At 38.5% G+C, this 18,854-nt stretch overlaps 2 protein-coding genes across 7 annotated transcripts in view; one reads left to right on the top strand and one right to left on the bottom strand.

Moving 5' to 3' along the window:
• Positions 1-3,065, top strand: part of RUFY2 (RUN and FYVE domain containing 2) — a 50,030-nt gene extending 46,965 nt beyond the window's left edge. Inside the window, exons 17-18 of one of the 2 annotated variants that reach the window (XM_047072852.1) lie at positions 643-720; positions 807-3,065. In XM_047072852.1, the coding sequence (XP_046928808.1) occupies positions 643-720; positions 807-950 (222 nt within the window). In that variant the 3' untranslated portion in view covers positions 951-3,065. Of the gene's footprint in view, positions 1-642 lie in introns of both variants that reach the window. The other variant, XM_047072853.1, reaches the window with a different exon arrangement.
• Positions 3,066-4,324: 1,259 nt separating this feature from the next.
• On the bottom strand, positions 4,325-15,341 carry HNRNPH3 (heterogeneous nuclear ribonucleoprotein H3). 5 transcript variants are annotated; one of them, XM_047072857.1, is made up of 10 exons: positions 15,171-15,341; positions 10,114-10,248; positions 9,457-9,595; positions 8,805-8,944; positions 8,218-8,304; positions 7,789-7,904; positions 6,019-6,154; positions 4,930-5,025; positions 4,762-4,854; positions 4,325-4,620 (listed from the first exon to the last, which is right to left on the bottom strand). In XM_047072857.1, exons 2-10 carry the CDS (start codon positions 10,223-10,225, stop codon positions 4,544-4,546), a joined length of 996 nt encoding a protein of 331 aa, XP_046928813.1. In that variant the 5' UTR covers positions 10,226-10,248; positions 15,171-15,341; the 3' UTR covers positions 4,325-4,543. The 5 variants fall into 5 exon arrangements, with proteins under 5 accessions (XP_046928813.1, XP_046928810.1, XP_046928811.1 ...); XM_047072854.1 differs by having other exon boundaries at positions 8,760-8,944; positions 15,171-15,340; XM_047072855.1 differs by having other exon boundaries at positions 8,760-8,944; positions 15,190-15,340.
• Between the last annotated feature and the right edge of the window lie 3,513 nt (positions 15,342-18,854).

The raw sequence follows: 18,854 nt of genomic DNA, 5'->3' as shown, positions 1-18,854 counted from the left end.
GAAAATGTATCCTTATTGTTGGACTAGATAATGTCCAAGGTTTTTTTTTTTTTTTTTAATTTTTTTTTTTAACGTTATTTTTGAGAGAGGGAGAGACAGAGTGCAAGCTGGGGAGGGGCAGAGAGAGAGAGGGAGACAAAGAATCCGAAGCAGGCTCCAGGCTCCGAGCCGTCTGCACAGAGCTGTCTGCACAGAGCCCGACACGGGGCTCGAACTCACAAACCGCTGTCTGCACAGAGCCCGACACGGGGCTCGAACTCACAAACCGTGAGATCATGACCTGAGCCAAAGTCGGATGCTTAACTGAGCCACCCAGGCGCCCCGGTTTTTTCTTTCTTAAAGTGAACTCCCATCAATAGATTTAAAAACAAAAATCATGGAAATGTCCACATACAGTTGTACAGAGAAGTTAACCCAGTTTCAATATTTAACAATATATTGCCAATCTTATTTTATTTATATTCAACCCCTACCCCTCCTTCCTTATCCAGATTATTTTGAAGCAAATCCCATACTTGTTTCTCTCCAACTATTTCAGTATTTCTATATATTCCTACAAGAGGTTCTCGGTTGAAAATGTTTTCACATGTAATTTTTATTGTTAACACTTTGAGCATTAATATGCGCACTTCTTCCTACTAGGGACTGGTTTGGTTGAAAGACAAAGAAGCAACACATTGTAAACTTTGTGAAAAGGAATTCTCACTCTCCAAGAGAAAGGTAAGGGAGATAGGAAGTGAATCCAAAAGCTTTGGTGCAAACATGTCTTCTAATTTTATTCATTCTTTGATTTTTCCATTTAATAGCACCACTGTAGAAACTGTGGGGAAATTTTCTGTAATGCTTGCTCTGACAATGAACTGCCGTTGCCTTCTTCACCAAAGCCAGTACGGGTTTGTGATTCCTGTCACGCATTGCTGATCCAGAGATGCTCATCTAACTTGCCATAAAACTCCAGAACTAAGTCCTTACGTATGAAAGTACCTACAATGGATGGTTAATGTTATGAACCTGCATATGCTGGTTCCTTCTTAAGCAGCTTTCAGATGGTATTATCAGTTTTATCTTCCACACATTCATGGGAATTAGAAGCTATAGAATAGCTCATTGTTATTCAAGAACTTTCAACAGGGCATGCTTTAACTTTAGCTTAATTCCTCATTAACTTTTAATGCCATTTAAATCATGCAATTTTAACGCCATTTAAAAGGCCAGATAACAAAGCTCACACACACACACACACACACACACACACACACACACACTTGCCTTATTTTGTAAAGGCCTTCTGTAGGGGTGCATATTAATTCTCCAGATTGTCAAGTTGGCATTTGATGATGCCTGTAGTTTTAATGCACTTTAAAGCTTCACAGTTTTCAGAGAAAGATCAGAAATACATTGGACTTTTTGCAAGTATTAATATTCCAACTCAAGACTTTTCCTTAGCTTGCAAAGATTTCAACCTTAACTTTGTCCTTTCTGCCCTACTTCATTTGCCCGTCTTGCATTAGAAAAGGCCAGTACTTTATCCTATAGAATTTCCTTTTGGTCATCCTCTAATCATTAATGTATTTATTAGTACTTCTCAGATACAGTGGTTTAAAGAGGTATTTATTTTACCTCAATTTTTTCCTTTGAAAGGAAGTTAAAACTTACCCTCCTTTACCTTTCTTTTTACCAAAAAAAGAAAAAAGTTCTTACAGATCTTTCCATATGCTATACCTGCTAACACTGCTAGTTTTTTCAGGGAGGGCTCATACCTCTTTCAAAAGAAAAATCTGTCCCCAGAAAAAAGGTTTATTAATAGTAAGGGATTACAGGCTCCTGATTGGTTCTCCTCTGAGCATTAAAGGAGAAATCTAAAATAGCTGAACTTTGCCTTTGATAGGACTTGGGTAATTAACTTTATTAGATTTCCATTCTAGTGACTTTTAGGAAGCATTACATCATAGTGATCCACTACTGCAGTTATAAACACAGTGAACTCTTCACCATCTAATGAGAACCTCTAAGGCAGGATTCTTTCTGGAACAGATGATCTGGTCTCAGCCCTGCCATGAACACAGGAACTATGTCAAGCATGAAAGATTCAGTGAACACTAATCCCATTATACTGCTTGTAGCATACCAAGAATATGTAAAGTTACCCTTGTAGGAGTAATCTTTGAATAGCATCACCACTTGGGAGACCCCTCTTAGGTATTTTTAGCCATGCACTTTAAGTCTATGAATCTTTCACACAGATAGGAATTTATTAATCCTAGGAATATTATAGAGAATTAATCATGACCACTTCCCTCCTACCTAAAATGGTTACTCTGCAGGATCATTTCCTCAGAATATACATATTTTCACTTGGGTTTAAAAAATGAATTTTCTAAATTGCCAAAGTATGAAACCAGTATTTTACTTGCATTATTTTCTCCATATCCAGTTAGCTTTTGAGGTCTTCAGTTAGAACTGCTGTACAGATTTCTAGGTGGTCTTTCTTGAATGTCGACAGAAATATTGTCAAGAGATGAATTATATTCTTGAACTGTTTTGTATTGATGGGATGAATTAACATTTTTATGATTACTAAAAACGAGAATAAGCAAATATGAAATTTCAAATACTAGGTGTTTATTACTGTGCTTACTAGAACAAATTTTTGAATGTGATTTTGCTTAAATTCCAAGGCTGGTTTCATTCAACAGACCATGATTTTCAGTCCCCTTTAAATTCATTATTCAAAACTCCCATTATCCCCATTGATTTGGGCTTTTTGTATGCAAGCCTTTGGGACAGCAATACAACTTGCTTCATTTAGTTTGGGCTCTTATTTAAGAACTATTTATTACTAAATTTTGGATTTTGTTATAAAACTTAATTTGTATTGTGAATCTACACTTTCTATTTGTCAAGATTTGCCCTCATAGAAACTATTTATGAATCTCACAAAGCATTCCGTCTAGCCAGTACTACAGTAATGCTATGGTGGTGCCAAGGAATTGTAATTCTTACTCCGTGATGTTTTAAAACAAAATGTGAATTTTATAAACCAAATAAAAGCTATGAAAAATTGCCCTTTGAAAGGCTAACTTGCATTTGTGACTTTTATTTCCTGATTTTAATAGGGTAGTCCTGGGAAAATAAAAGCCCATAGGATCTTTAAAGGGTTAAGTGGTATGAGCCTAATACTTAAACGGATAATTAAGGGAGGAGTACAAGCATTAAACAAGTCACTGCTCCATTTAAGCTAACACAGCTTCCTTCTCTGACAGCAGAAATCACTCCTTAGGAGTCACTTTGTCCAGTGTTCACGTAGATACGGCACCTTTTACCAATATGATTTACAATCAGTAACCGACACAAAGCATTCTAGGACAGACCACACTATTATCTCCCATGTTGATATTTATTACATTAATAACATTTCTAGCAAAAACAAGTAACAAGGTCAATAACTGAATTCACATTGACAGGTTTCATTTTGATCCATTAGCCAATTTGGAAAAAAGCCATATTGATCAAAGGGATTAAAAGTAAAAAGCACCTTTTCCTTGCTACATATAGTATTTTTAAACACAATGGCTCTAAAACTCCAAACAGATATCAAATGCAAAATCCAACTTCCAGGACTCTCATTTTAATTGACTATCACATGGACTTGTCTCTTACATTTGTTTAATCATTTATACAGTTACTAAAAAACCATATACTTTAACTATTGGGCAGGAAAACTGAAAATAACAGCTGTGAGAATTATACTCCACAGTAAATACTTTTTGTACTGAATTCTCATGTCACTGAGAACCTTAACCTAGTCTAACATTTAGAGATAACTTACAACTATCATTTTTTGGGAAACATTTTTGGTACTTCAGTCAAGTGCTGAGTGAATCTTATTCTAAACTCTAGGGCTAAAATTTAAACTTCCAACACTCTCATCCCCAGGTAACACAATTAGGAATATTCAGAAATCCAGATACCTTTTAGATCTTCATTTCAGAGCTATGCTTGATAAATGACGTTTGAAAAATGACTAATATAGAAATTAGTGGAATTTATACTCCTGAAGCCACCTACACTCATCTTTAGGTTTTATATATTTACAGTATTGTCCAGGAGAAATTAAAAGAAAGAAGTTACACTATTTTCCAAGCTCTATTCCAGATGTCTGCTTATTAAAGACTTGTGGTTTATGCAAAGGTGAACCATTGTCCTCTAAAATTACACTATACTACTACTTGTAGAGCTAATAGTAAAATACATCAACCCAAATCTTATGAAAGCAGCACATCCTTAGGAGTAACTAGTATATAAAAAGTATCAACATCAGTGGTTTGAATATAAAAATTTATTTTTAAGTCAAAGTATGCAACAAATAAAACCTACAGAAAACAGATTTTCCCATCACAATCTGTTGCTTTACCAAATAATATTTTGAAAACACATTCCTTCAGTCATTATAAAGTTCTTAAAATACAAAAGAAATTAAATCTGTAAGAAAGTCTAGTAGACCAGACACTGTTGTCAGGACTTTGATGTTGGTGGTTATGCTTTAATACATCCCACGCCATCCACCTCCACTCATGCCACCTTGCCCATAGTAACCTCCACTGCCTCCACCGCCACGGCCTTTAAAAAAAAAAAAAACAAAAAACACAAGAATTGTTTAGCAGGAAATATCAGTGCATACTACGTTAAAGATAACATGAGCTTAAAAATGTCCACACATGGGGACTAACAGATCAAACCACAGTAACCAAAGACACTTACCATAACCACCCAAGCCATCAGGAGTACCATATCCTCCACTGTAATTGTTACCCATTCCCATTCTTCCAACAGATCCATAACCTCCCTGATTATCTTAAAAAGAAAAAAAAAAAGTTTGAGATTGACTGTAAAATGTGTAACTCTGCTTATTTAAAAAACTTTACATACCCATTCCATCTCTGCCATAGCCTCCCATTCCAGAACCTCCCATTCCAGAACCGCCTCCAGGAGTAGAATTCAAGAAGAGTTCAATGTACCGATGTTCTTTAAGAAAAAAGAAAAGATTAATAGGGATGAAAGCAATGATGATCAAATTTATCAATAAAAGCATAAAAATAATGACTAGCTAATATTAACCTGAAAGCATGTTTATAGACTTCCTAGTGGAGTGATAAAATGAATGCCAGATGGGCTACAAACCTAACTTACCAAGTTTGTTCAAATTGTACAGCCCTGAACAAGCAAAAACTGGATGAGGACTCTGTTTCCTCATCTATAAAAAGGGCTGATTCATCATTACAGAACCAGCTAGTGTACTTTTTAAAATATATTCCATGTCCCCAGGGACACCTGGGTGGCTGGCTCAGTTGATTAAGCATCCATCCCACTCTTGACTTCGGCTCAGGTCATTATCTCATGGTCATGAGATCCATGAGACCAAGCCCTACATCAGGCTGTGTGCTGGGCATGGAGCCTGCTTGGGATATTCCTTCCCTCTGCCCTTCCCCTACATGTGCTCGCTTTCTCAAAAAAATGTATATTCCACGTCTCAAGAACCGAATTAGAATCATGAAAGTAATGTCCACAAAAACCTATTTTCTATTGACTACAAAATGATCTGTGTATAGTCAGATTTAGGAATCACTAGTCAGGGTAAAATTTAATATTTAAAATGGATTTGATAACATGCAGAAATAACTTCCCCGAGTTAGTTGACATATGGGTTAAGTGGTGATTTGCAAATGGCATGGGAACTCAGGCAAATGCAAGTAACATACCTATTTTCCCTCATTAATAACTTAAGCTGTAATAACCTGTCAAGTACTAAGCCTGAACTACCTTTTCATTAAAAAGGCCCGTAAAAAGCCTTTAAAAAGTCTAAACTTATTAGAGGCCATATGGTTTCAGGTCCCAATAACTGCCAAGAATTGTATCTACAGATCCTGTAACATCTTACATATGAGGAATTACAAATGAGAGTTATTTTAGAAATTCACACCTGAGAAATGAGTTAGCAAGCCAAAGATAACCACTTACGCATGTTATTCTTATCTTTAGACATGGCAGCTACGGCATCTTCATGTGTCACAAATTCTACATCTGCTTCTCCTGTTGCTCTGCCATCAGCTCCAATATCAATATGCACTCGTATTGGATTTAGTGGTGAGAAGAACTAAACAAAACATTTGTTATTAATTTTTCTATTTAGATTATCAGAAGTAAATTACCACATACCCTTATGCATTAAAACAAACCTCTCTACTGCCCTGTATTGCAAGGCTAACAGATCAACTACAACGGTTCGGGGAATAATATAAAATTATACACTTAGGGGAAAATGCAAAGAAATTCTCTTTAAAATAAGCTAATAATGGGCGCCTGGTGGCTCAGTTGGTTAAGTGTTTGACTTCACCTCAGGTCATGATCTCACTGCTTGTGAATTTGAGCCCCCACATTGTGCTCTGCTGACAGCTCAGAGCCTGGAGCCTGCTTCTGATTCTGTGTCTCCCTCTCTCTCTGCCCCTCTCCCGCGCTCTCAAAAATAAACATTAAAAATTTTAAGCTAGTAAGAGTGCCTTGGTGGCTCAGTTGGTTAAGTGTCCAACTCTTGATCTTGGCTCAGGTCTTGATCTCACGGTCATGAGTTCAAGCCTTGTGTTGAGCTCCACCCAGTTTGGAGCCTACTTCAAAAAATAACCTAAGTAAAAGAAAAAGCAAGCTAAGTGATATTAAAAGAAAAAAAAATTCTAACCCAAAACACAGTTCACTCTAAACAGAAAACGTGTCATATCCTACCACTAAGAGGGAGAGAAGTCCTCTGTCCTCCCAAGGAAAGTATTTTGAAATTGCTAAAGGATAAATAGGTCACCTGACACTTAGAAACATGTGCAGAGAATTTAGGTGTTAGGATTTAGACCAATGGAATTTGATAAACCTATACCAACTATATGTGGACAGCTCCCAAAATATATTACTTAGTTCTAATCACAAGTTAACTAGGTTGAAGCAATCCTAAAAAGGTACTTAGGCCATCAGTTCCCAGTAAGATCTACAGCTAAATTCATTTTAGATCTAGATAGTAGTCTTGGCTTTGTAAGGCCCCCAGGATCTCTACGGCAACTACTCAGGAGGTAAGAATGGATGTGACTAGATGCACCTGGGCTGAAGTTTGCAGATTCTCTAACCAATTTGAAATCAACCAATTTCAAATCATCAATAGCATCTATGCCCATTATTTTCACAGCTCCTGTTTCTAATCACAATATAGCTAGAAAGTCAAACTGAACTTTGACTTGTTAACGTATTTCCACTTCCAAAACTTGACACAAGGGCAATAATATTCCAGTCATCTCTACTCTATGCTGATCACTTTTCACTAAATTTTTAAAAAAAGTTTACTTATTTGAAAGAGAGCATGAGGGGAGGAGGAGCAGAGAGGGAGAATCCTAAGCAGGCTCTGCATGGTCAGCACAGAGCCCGATGCAGGGCTCGAACCACTGAAACTCTGAGATCGTGACTTGGGCCAAAATCAAGAGTCAGACGCTTAACTGAGCCATCTAAGCATCTCTTCACTGAATTCTTAACTGGACTTTCTAAGTAAATCAATATACAATGGGCAAAAAAATATTCATTGATAAGGATATATATATATATATATATATATACACACACACACACACACACACACATATTTATATATAGTATTAAAGGAATTCTGACATTAAAACTATAAAAAACATGAGTCCATTTAAGAATGCTTCAAAATTGGATACCAGAATAAAACTATTAATTACTAAAATTACTCACGTTAGCAATGTCATTTTCAGTTGCACGAAAAGGTAATCCTCTCATATGTACAAAATGACCACCATGAAATCCCGAACTTGCATCACCAGCTCCACCATAGCCGTGTCCTCCCATACCTAATATAATTTCCAAAGATTATAAGTGGCTGATACATGTAAAGCCTTTTGACAACACTTCTTCTCTATACATAACTTTTCCTATTTATACCTTTTTCTTTGCCACCCAAGAAATCTTAACACAGTTGTTCTAAACATCAAATAAAGAATCATTCTGAATATCAAATACTGTAAGTATATATCTGTATAAAAGCCCCATGTACGGATGCACTGAAATATGACTATTTTTATACAAGTCACTTAACCTATATTAAACCACAAATGGTAGTAAAATACTAATATGCACCTAAAAATGAATGTCTTTAATATTTACCTCTTCCATCTCTCATTCTGTCATCGAAGCCATCATTTCCATAGCCATAATTATTATAGCCACCATAGTCATCAAAACCGCCATAACCTGTATAATTTAATGAGAAATACATGAATACACTTTCAAGAGATAAATTTTATAAATCCAGTTTATAGAAACATTCTGTGACAAGCAGTCTGGTTATCTTATTATTATAAGTTTGCAACTCCCAACTCCAGTGCATGTGAAAAAAAGCAGTTAACGCTTGGTGGAAATAAAAAAATCTCAAAAGGATACATTTAGACATCAAATTAACTTTCATTCTGACGTTAAACAGAAAATGTCAAAATATGCCAAAATCTTCATTTTAATTCCTGTATTATGTAGGTGCCAATATGTGCATCAATCAAGTCCCATAGCTGGCCATGGGAATTCATATTTTCATGAACAAGTTTTTAAAACCTAGTAGGTACTGAAATTACTGCCATTTCTATATTTCTTGACAAAGTGTCAGGAACATTAAGAAAATGACAACAGAACCTTTGTCCGTTAGATACACATACCACCATCATATCCATCACCTCCTCGTCGCATTCTGTCATACATACTTCCACGCCCAGCTCCATAATAACCCCCTCTTCCTCCTATTGGTCTATCATATGGTCCCGGTCGCTGGCCCAGCAATCTTCTTGGTGGATCATAAAATCCTTTGATTTCACTCCTGCTACTTCTGAAGATCTCAATATACCTATTTAAAAATGGTTTAAGGTACAAGTTATAGCGTAAATGTATTAGAATAAATAAGATACTGGGCAAAAATGCAGTAAGTTTTTCTACATCTAGATACATAACCCAATTTAAATTGCCTAAATACACCATAAATTAACATTTTTTACACCTACAAACTTAAATAATTAATATTTAAGTTTTACATAAATAAATTAGTCATTTGAAAACAATTCATAATAATTTTAGCTTGTTTCCTTTAGTACATCATAGGTGTTTAGAGAAAATAGCTGATTATAAAAAAGCATTTATCAACATCCTATAGAGAAATGGAAACAATCTAATTTTAATTTAAGCAAACTATTAGCATTAATTCCCCACCCAAATCTGTAGTTTCCAAGTTAAATTTAGATAATTATCAATTCTTTTAAACTACCCCAGAAAAATGTTATTGTAACCCCCCCATTTAAGCAATAGTGACCCACAACCCCCAAAAATAAAAATTTAACACCATCCCAAACTCTCCATCCCCACCTGTGCCCTATTCTTTCCTTGTGTTTCCCCAGAGCATTTTCTGCTATCTCCTTTGAAGCAAACTGCACGAAGGCCTCCCCTGTGCTTCTCCCCTGGTAGTCCATCGTCAATGTTATCCCATTTGGCACGATTTCCAACCCTTTAACCCAAGGACAAATAACCCCATCAAGGGGAACAGTGTTAAAGGCTGAAACATTCCCATCTGAATCAAATATTTAAAACAAGTCTAAACAAAACAAAACAAACAAAACAAAAAAGCTTAAGTTTCCCATCACCCCATAATACAAGCGGAAGATTTTTTTCAAATATTACTGGATTACATATTTTTTTTTTGCAACCAGTGTCTTTTTTAAATTACATACACTAAAAGCTCACCTATATTACATTTAAAAAGCCAAATCAAATTTATGCTCCATATAATTCATGGTTCATCACACATAATTACTCTCAATTAAGTTTACTGCACATTAGTTAGGTTTTACATATTCTACACATTCTGTACTGAATATTAACTGGAGCATATTTCATAACATAATACATTAACCAAGATACTATACTCAAAAAGACCCCAAAACAAATGGGTTTTACAAATTAAAAACTGAGTAATATAATAAAAATATATAAATACTACTAAACTTTGACTAATACTAGAGGTACCTTGAAAGAACTGAACTATTTCCTCTTTGCTGCAACCAAATGGCAGTCCACGAAGTCGTACTGTCCCATCACTAGCGTCATTTGGACCATTATGTTTCATAACCCAATCCATCTCAATAACGTTTGATTTAAACGCTATAAAAAATAAACAAGCACATAAAGCAGTCAATCAAAATATACTCTTGCTACAGGCACTGAAGAAACACCACTCAGTGGTGTACAACAGGAAATGTAACATATGGCTTGTTGACAATGCAAAGGCAAAACACCTTCCCATTTTGGGGTTGGCAAAAAGGGAAAAGTGAGTGAAACCTGTCCCACCACCCACAAAGTACTGAATTTCTAAGGCCCAAATATTTTATAATGCCCAATCTTAAGAAAACTTACACAATTTCAGATTAGTCTTCAAATTCCATTTCCTGTCACCTTATTGTCAACTCTAGCCTTTTCCTCATTTCTCCAATTTTCATTCACTTTTCAGGTTTTATTATTCATTTGAATCATTATGCAAATTCTTTAAAACTTAATTACTCAAAAGCTGCACATACCACCAGTGTCCACTTACAGCAAGAGCCTAAGTCAAAAGTTCAATGAGTACTTCCTTCAATATTAGAAAAATGGCATTACAAAAGTCGTAACTTTTTAGATGCACTTTAAATCTGAACAGTCAAATTGCTTTTGAAGGAGGGGAAAAAATTCCTATCTCTACTTTAAATCTAAACACTTCTCAAAAGCAAGTTTTAAAATGACTTAATTAGGGTAAGTTTTAAAATCGGGGTAAAAGGCCTCAAAAGGCCTTCCAACAGTGTCTGTTTTTTGAAGCTACCTGTTTGGAGTATATTAAAGATGAGTTTACTCACTGCTTTACTTTTAAACACAAATTTTAAAAGGCAACACATTCACATTTTTTTAGGTTACAGTAAGAAGCCCTCCTAGCCTTCCAAAAAGAACCCATCCACACCCAGCTCCCTTCCCAAGAGACAACCATCCTTTTAGAATTCCAGTACATTTTAAAGAGGCTAATGCAGAAGTCCTTCAGCTGCAGAAACTTACCAGACGCTACAAATTTCACTAAGCAGCTGTAGGAATCCTACTCACCTGAGTATTTCAAACCTTTCCCTCACCACCTCCTCCCCTGTAAACAAAACAATTTGTTCACTTGATTCCTTTACGCTTGAAGGTATTCCATAACAGTGTTCACTAATATTTAATTTCACACCATCTATTTATCAGTGCAACTGTGAGAAGTAGCATCTGCAAAAAGTAAATTTTTTTTTTTGCTAGAATTGGTACATTTAAAAAAAAGCTAACGGACAAATTTTCCAAATGTGGTTATTAAATACCTCTGCATGTAAATAACAACTTTGAGACTTGTTTTGTGGTTTTAAAAATCCTGGGAGGCACTCTAGACACAGACACCAAAGTGGGAAGATTTTGAATTTTTTTTTTATCAGACGTTAAAACTGATTTTTACGCACATGAATACTTGATGTGAATTTTTAAGAAAACAAACAAAAAATCATAAAAAAAAAAACCCTGGTTTTGAATCCCTATTCTGCCACTCAATGGCTGATGTAAGCAAACTTCTTAACCTCTCTGTTCAACTGTAAAATACAGATAGCACAGGTGCTTATACTTCACTGGACTGTTACTTTTAAGACTCGTTTATAATGCTTGGTCCGTAGCATGGTTAATCATTCAATGGTAGTCACTGGGTTTTAAAGGGCCCTGTATAACTACTGAATTATACCACAAACAAAATAAAGAAACCTTAATTAAAGGACAGAAAACTATCCTGAGTCTTGAAATACAGATAGTTAAAGTCTTTTCCATAGTCAACATAGGCTTAAGCTTTCAAGCTTCCTAAGGAAGGATTATGTCCAAGGCAGAGGAAAAAGGAGGGCTTTTTGGAAATGTTTTCTATAGCACCTATTAGATAAAAAGCAGAGTAGTCCTGAAAAAAGTAGACCCTGAATCAGTTTGAGAAAAAGTTACGACATTTTGAAGATCTCTACCATTTTCTTAAAAAAAAAAAAAAAAAAAAACCCAGAAGACTTTAAAAAATGTCATCAACTTAAAAAAATTCCTATAAAAGATGACTCAATAGAAAAAAGAAAAATTAAAGGATGTAACATCAAATGTTACTTATGAAACATGTAAGTAGTTTGCAAAATCAATTTAATTTGTAAAAAGACCTTGGTGTAACGCTTTTTATTATTTAGCACGTTTCTTTCTTCAACGTAAAGATACTTTGTTTTGGGAACAAACAAAAAGATGGTAACTGACTTATCTTCACTATAAACTTTAGCCCTAAGAAACACAAGCAAGCACACTAGTTTTGATTTTTGGATCAGTCTATACTAAAAAGACCTATACAAAACTAACAAAATATTAAGCCTGTAAAAAACACAATAATAAACTTAACACAATTTTAGGTGGAGAAAAAGTTAACCAGATTCAGAAGACAAACTATTTCACAGGATGACTCTCCTCCACTCTACATGTATGAAGACTACACAATTTTAAAAGCCACACTTGAATATTCCTTCAAAACTCAAAATCTGAGTCTAGAATTCTACTTACAAAACAAAACCAAGACAAACTCTGAAAGCATACAAAAAGACAATTTGCTCTAATACGTTAATAAAGCGGTCTCAGACACTACCTAGAGTCTACCAATTATTCAGGATAATCCATCTCGACCTTTCTTTGCAAGAGTTTCACGACTAATCCCAATTCTGCTTTAAGACTTCCAAGTGTTAGCACCAATTAAAAATACCAGCAGCTGAACTAGTACAACTGAAGTCACTTTTGAGTGAGACTTTTATTTCCTAAACATGATATTAAGTGAAAGAAGCCAGTCACAAAAGTCCACATGATTTTAAATAGGTGAAGTTTATGGTATGTGAATTCTATCTCCAAGTTGCTAAGCATCTAAGAGGTTAAATGAAATATAAAATTCCTTTATTACACAGAGGCATATACTATCTTCTGAAATATAATGAAGTTAGGGTTTGATGTAACAATAAATAACTTTATAAATGGTAGCTCACTGGTCTTAAAAAATGAGAATGAACTTCAAATTTTGGCAATAAAGTGATAATTAAACTGAACATCTTACATCATTTCCCCTTGCCAATGTGTTTGCTCCTTAATTATCAGTAGAAAAGGTAGACACACCACTAATACCTAAAGGAGATGTTAAGTCCCTAAAATTATAAAGGAGTTCTTTTTTAAAACAAAGTTTACCATCACCTATTGCAGCTCAGCCACTTGTATACCAAAATAAGAACATCAAAAAAAGAAAAAAAGAACATGGTTATTAAAAATATAAAGGTAATTAGTAATCAGATGGACTTCCAGATTATGCAGGTGAAAGGACACAAAAAAAGGTTTCTAGGGTAATCCAATTAGGAAAGCCATTATATCATGTACTACTTTACAGAAAACTCTAGGCTTTTTCAAAGGCTACTAAAATCAGACCATCTTCAACAGTAGGAAGGTTTTTTGTTTTTAAAGCTGAAAAAAGTAGGTAGTAAGAGTTCTTGTAAGGACGCATATTCATTATTGGGAACTCTTTATAAAATTCTCAGGCCCTGACTCACTTTTTTAGGTACTCAGTGAAAATTACGGACCTAGCTTCTCTGTACAGTTCTAAGGAACCCCCGCCCCCCATCACACCACCACGTGACTGGGCTTTCGGTTTGTTTTTTTGTTGTTGAGTAGGCTTTTTTTCTTGGCCAAAATATCACCACTGTCCTAAATAAAAAACATGCTTAGCTGCCAAAAGAAAATAAATGCTAACTGTATTTTGATGTATTTTACTTCTACAGCCTCTCTGCACAACATACAACTCTTGGAGACTTAATATTGAAAGTAATTAAATTCCTACACAAATTTATGCCATCACTGTTTTAACTGCTTCCCAAAGGTAAAACTCCTACTTACATTATTACTCAGTGTAGTGCCAAACTACACAAAAACCACTGCTAAACCACCCACCCCTGCCCAAAAGTTCAAAAGGCTGTTATCAGAGTTCACTGGACCCGAACGATTATTTAAGTTGCCCATTTCACATTCCTATCGGAAGTCACCCGCTTTTCTTCTTACAAAAACAATCACCCACAAAGTCTTTACGTTTAAGAGAAATGTGAGAAGAATAAAACCCTCTGGAGAATCAGTACGTACTCTTTTCGAAGTTCCAAATCTGGAATATAAGGGCCGGCTAAGCGTCCTTTATTCCTCCCCGGAGACTTTTCGTTTATCTAGCTGCCCTAGAGACCGGAGAGCTAAGGAGAGTACGCCCCTTCCCCCCCGCCCCCCCCCCATCTCTCCGTCCGGCAGCCAAGCCTGGCTTAAAAACCTTCGCCACCGGGCGGCGGAATTACAAAGGAGGCCGTCTGCCTCCTTTGTCCTGGATTTGGGAGTTGAGCGCCTTCGTCGCCATTGGCTTTCCTCCCCCAGCTCCAGCCTCTCTCATCTTGGGAATCTGCGTCAGAAGTCACTCGCAGTCCCGCCAGCCCAGGGTAGCCCAGCCGAGACTGCGGAGGTAGGGAGGCCGCGGTGGGAGGCCAGGCCCATCCGGCGCCATTTCCATCGGGAGCGCGCCCGCCAGCCCAGACCCTCCCCCCCCCGCCCCACCAAGTGCCCAACCTTTCCCTGCTCGCTTCGCTCCCCTTCCGGGGGCGCTGTGACCTCCCCCCGGCCTTCTAAATCAGTTTTAGGAAGCTTAGGGGCAAAAAAGTAGAAAGAGGGGGAAGGGCGGGAAGCCGAAGTGGCCGCGCCACCGTACCCAAAATGGCGGAGGCCAAACCAGCAGGGAAAGAGGGGAAATGCTGGATGACCCCCACTTCGGGCCTCAGTTTCGTCCACTGAATTTCACCTGAGCAAGTTCTCCCCCACCGCAGGCCGCCCTCCTTGAAGTGGGAGATCTCCTGGGAGGCGCAGTGTGACCGCCTCCGAGCAGCGACCTCCACACTTCCCCCCCCCCCACCCCCTCTCAGTCTCTCTTTCGTCCTTCTCCCGACTCCGCTCTCGAAACCACCAGCCCAACCTACCCCCTTTTACTTCAGATACCCTGTCGGGCGACAGTAACGCCGACTCTGGCGCTCGAGGGGTCGGTCGTGAAGAGGAAGAAGTCGCTCGCCTCGTGTAGCGCTCACCACAACGGTTCTTCCAACCGTCTCAGGCGGTGGCAACCGCTAAGGGAGCTGCGCAGCAGAGCGACTGGCTTGGGGGGATGGGAGAGAGCGAGCGAGAAGGAGGGGGTGGGGCGAGAGCAACGAAGACCAGCTACCCGCTCTCGCGAGACCTGGGAGTCGCTCCCGCCTTGGCGCTGGAGGCAAGAAGTGCGCATGCGCGCTGGTGGGCCGACCAATTTGTTTGAGGAGGAGGTGGGGAGAGTGGGAGAGGAAGTCTAGTTAGACGCGCGGGTTACTGTAAAACCGTTAAATGCTCAGAGCTCACCTTTCTGCCCATTCGGGGAGGATGTGAAGTGGCAGTTGCAGCCAGTGTGTGTTGAAGGAACCATGGTGTCGCAGTTTGGAAAAGTTTTCCAGTACTCTGTCCCCACCAAAAACAAATTCGATAGAGTCCCCACCCTAACCCCTCCCCCCACCCTCGTCACCTGCAGGGAAAGGATGCCACGTGATACGGAGGCCAAATGCGGAGAGGGATTTTCTTGTCAGGTTTGCGTTATGCGGTAAAAATATTGTTTCCCCGCTGCGAAGACACCATAGTGGGTACCAGGCCCCCATTCCGTCTCTAATCTGGGGCTCCTCCTTCCCTGTAGTGGCGCTAGGGCACCGGGCCCAGCCCCCTACCCACAGGCGGGCCTCCTCCCTGAGGGGCTTCTTGATAAACCCCCTCCCCCCCACTAGTCCCACGAGAAAGTTAATCTCTCCACTTGTCTATATTGACGTATAATTAATATGCAGTGTTATATTAGTTTCAGGTATACACCGATTTGGTAATTATGTATATACACACTACTCAGTGCTTACCAGGAAGCACTGTACCTCTTAATCCCCTTTATCTATTTCACCCATCCCCTCACCCACCTCCCCTCTCCTCACCCACCTCCCCTCTGGCAACCACCAGTTTGTTCTCCCTTTGGAGGAGTCCATTTGTTATTTTTTGTTTGTTAGTTTCATCTCTCCCACTTTATAACCTGGGGCATGGATCAGGTGCTGAGGACTGACAATTTAGGGTTGTTTTATAAACAGGGCTTTGCGTTCTTGAAAATTGCAGTGCAAGTGACACCTACCTAGTATTTTTTGGTTGTGCTGTCCTACGCCACCAAAGTCCTTAGGGACTTTTTTTTTTTTTTATTAAAAAAATTTCAAGCCAAATTTCTGTTGAATGGGTGCAGGCCAGTCCTGGTAAAGAGATCAGTGCAAGTGCAAACATAGGAACTGTACATGAAGTGCAAGAGAGGGAAAGAAATGAATATGAACACAGGGATGTTCCTGTAGTTGGAAATGTGGACAATGCTGATGAGGGATACTAAGGCAAGCTGAGGGCTAAGCACAAACTAGCACAATCCCCCCCACCCTCAGGTGGGCTATGTGTGATATTCCTCAGGTACCCCTGGCTGCCCAAAAACAAAGGAAAGGACAGAAATCAAATGGTTAAACTGATAGTTTCCATCAGTTTACAGATATCTCATCAATAGCATAATCTCCGGGAACTCCCTACTATCTTGATAATGCTTTGCTAGAGGTAAAAAAACAACCTTAGTTTGGCAACACCTAGGCTTCCAGTAATCTGTAAATCCTCTTTAGTATATGGAAATCCCTTTAAGAAACTTTCTTTTGACTTCAGCTCCCCCAACTCCACAGTATATAAGCAGTCACTCTGCACAACCCCAGTGCATCTCTTTCTCTGCCCACGGATCTTGTCCTGTGCTTTAATAAAATCACCTTTTTGCACCAAAGATGTCTTCAAGAATTCTTTCTTGGCCATCAGCTCTGAACCCCACCATCACCCTAAAACCCCAACAATACTAGGTTGCAGACCTTTAATATCCAGTCAAAGACTTTGTACGTTCTACTATAGAAGTTGGGAAGACCTTGAAGGGGTATAAGGGGTGTTAGCAGTGGAGAAGCTTGAATAATTTTTTACCCTATGAGATCTGCAATGTGTAAGGTGTAGGCCAGAGACCAGTTACCTGCATATAATGGAAATGTCCATTTATGGTTTAATTCAGCCTCAAACCTGCTTAAGACAAATGTAGGACAGTAAGAATTGGCTAGGTCATAACGCCCTAATTTTCTTGAGCCCACTCCCTCAAAATACCTCTTGGAGAAAGGGGGATGGGACAGTGTGGTCATTATTACAAGACACAGAAAAACAAAACCTGGATAACATAACATTATGATTCATATTTATTAAGAGCTTGCTTGAGCTAGTGCTGTGCTTAATTCACTGACTCCTTACAATCTAAAGGATAATTATTGTCCCCATTTTACAGATCAGATGCGTGAGTTTAGAAGTACAAAAGTTGGGGCACCTGGGTGGCTCAGTGGGTTAAGTGTCTGATTCTTTACTTCTGCTCAGATCATAATCTCATGGTTCATGGGTTTGAGCCCCAAGTTGGACTCTGTACTGACAGCACGAAGCCTGCTTGGGATTCTCTCCCCCTCTCTCTCTGTCCCTCCCCTGCTTGTGCTCTCTCTCTCTCCCTCTCTCTCTCAAAATAAATAAACATTAAAAAAAAAGAGGGGGGCGCCTGGGTGGCTGAGTCAGTTGGGTGTCCAACTTTGGCTCAGGTCATGATCTTACAGTTCGTGGGTTTGAGCCCCATGTTGGGCTCTGTGCTGAAAGCTTGGATCCTGGAGCCTGTTTCAGATTCTGTCTCCCTCTCTCTCTGCCCCTTCCCCACTCATGATCTGTCTCTCTGTCTCTCAAGAATGAATGTTAAAAAAAAAAAAATCTTTAAAAAAAATTAAAAAAAAGAGGAAGTACAAAAAGTTGCTCAAGGTTATACACCTAGTAATGGAATGGTTTTACTGTAGGGGCTAGGGTCTTAAAGCATTCTAGACCTTCCTGGGGTTGCAAATAACCTAACCCTATGCATTAAGGGAACAAGCATCATTTTAGGCAAATTGAAGTTACTTAACAAACATTACCATCTCAGGAGACAGTTCATTGGCTGGAGACTTTTTTTTTAATGTTTTATTTATTTATTTATTTATTTATTTATTTATTTATTTATTGAGAGAGAGAAGAGGGGCAGAGAGACACACACACAGAATTTGAAGCAGGTGCCAGGCTCCAAGCCGGCAGCACAGAGCCCAACGTGGGGCTCAAACTCCTGAACCGTGAGATCCGTGACCTGAGCTGAAGTTTGTCGCTTAACCAACTGAGCCACCATTATGCTCCTGGCTAGAGATGTTTGAAGAGGCCTGAAACTTGATGTACTGGTGTCACTGACACCTTCAGCCCCTCTCCTCAAAAAAAAAATTGCTATGTTAGTAAGACTCTAAGCTCCCACACTTCAGATGGAGTTCTTCCTGGGTTCTAGTTACATCACTACTTTACCTTTTCAGTCTTTCAACTTGATTTGGCAGATGGAATGCTGTAATCCCTTTTACCTCTTGCCTGAATTCAAATAATACATTTAGTGCCTGATTGAGTTTGGCATTCTTTCCACATACTTAATTTGTATGGTTCTGGGCCACAATCCTTAAATCATTCTAATGGCTTTTCACCACTGAACTGCAATGTTTTCTTTGTGTTTT

This window comes from Lynx rufus, unplaced genomic scaffold (genome assembly GCF_022079265.1).
Source record: "Lynx rufus isolate CCGP_SWC_20201006 ecotype Redwood Valley unplaced genomic scaffold, mLynRuf1.p SCAF_11, whole genome shotgun sequence".
Taxonomy (NCBI): Eukaryota; Metazoa; Chordata; class Mammalia; order Carnivora; family Felidae; genus Lynx; species Lynx rufus.
The sequence above is the reverse complement of the archived record's forward strand: the minus strand, read 5'-3'. Positions and strand labels throughout refer to the sequence as shown.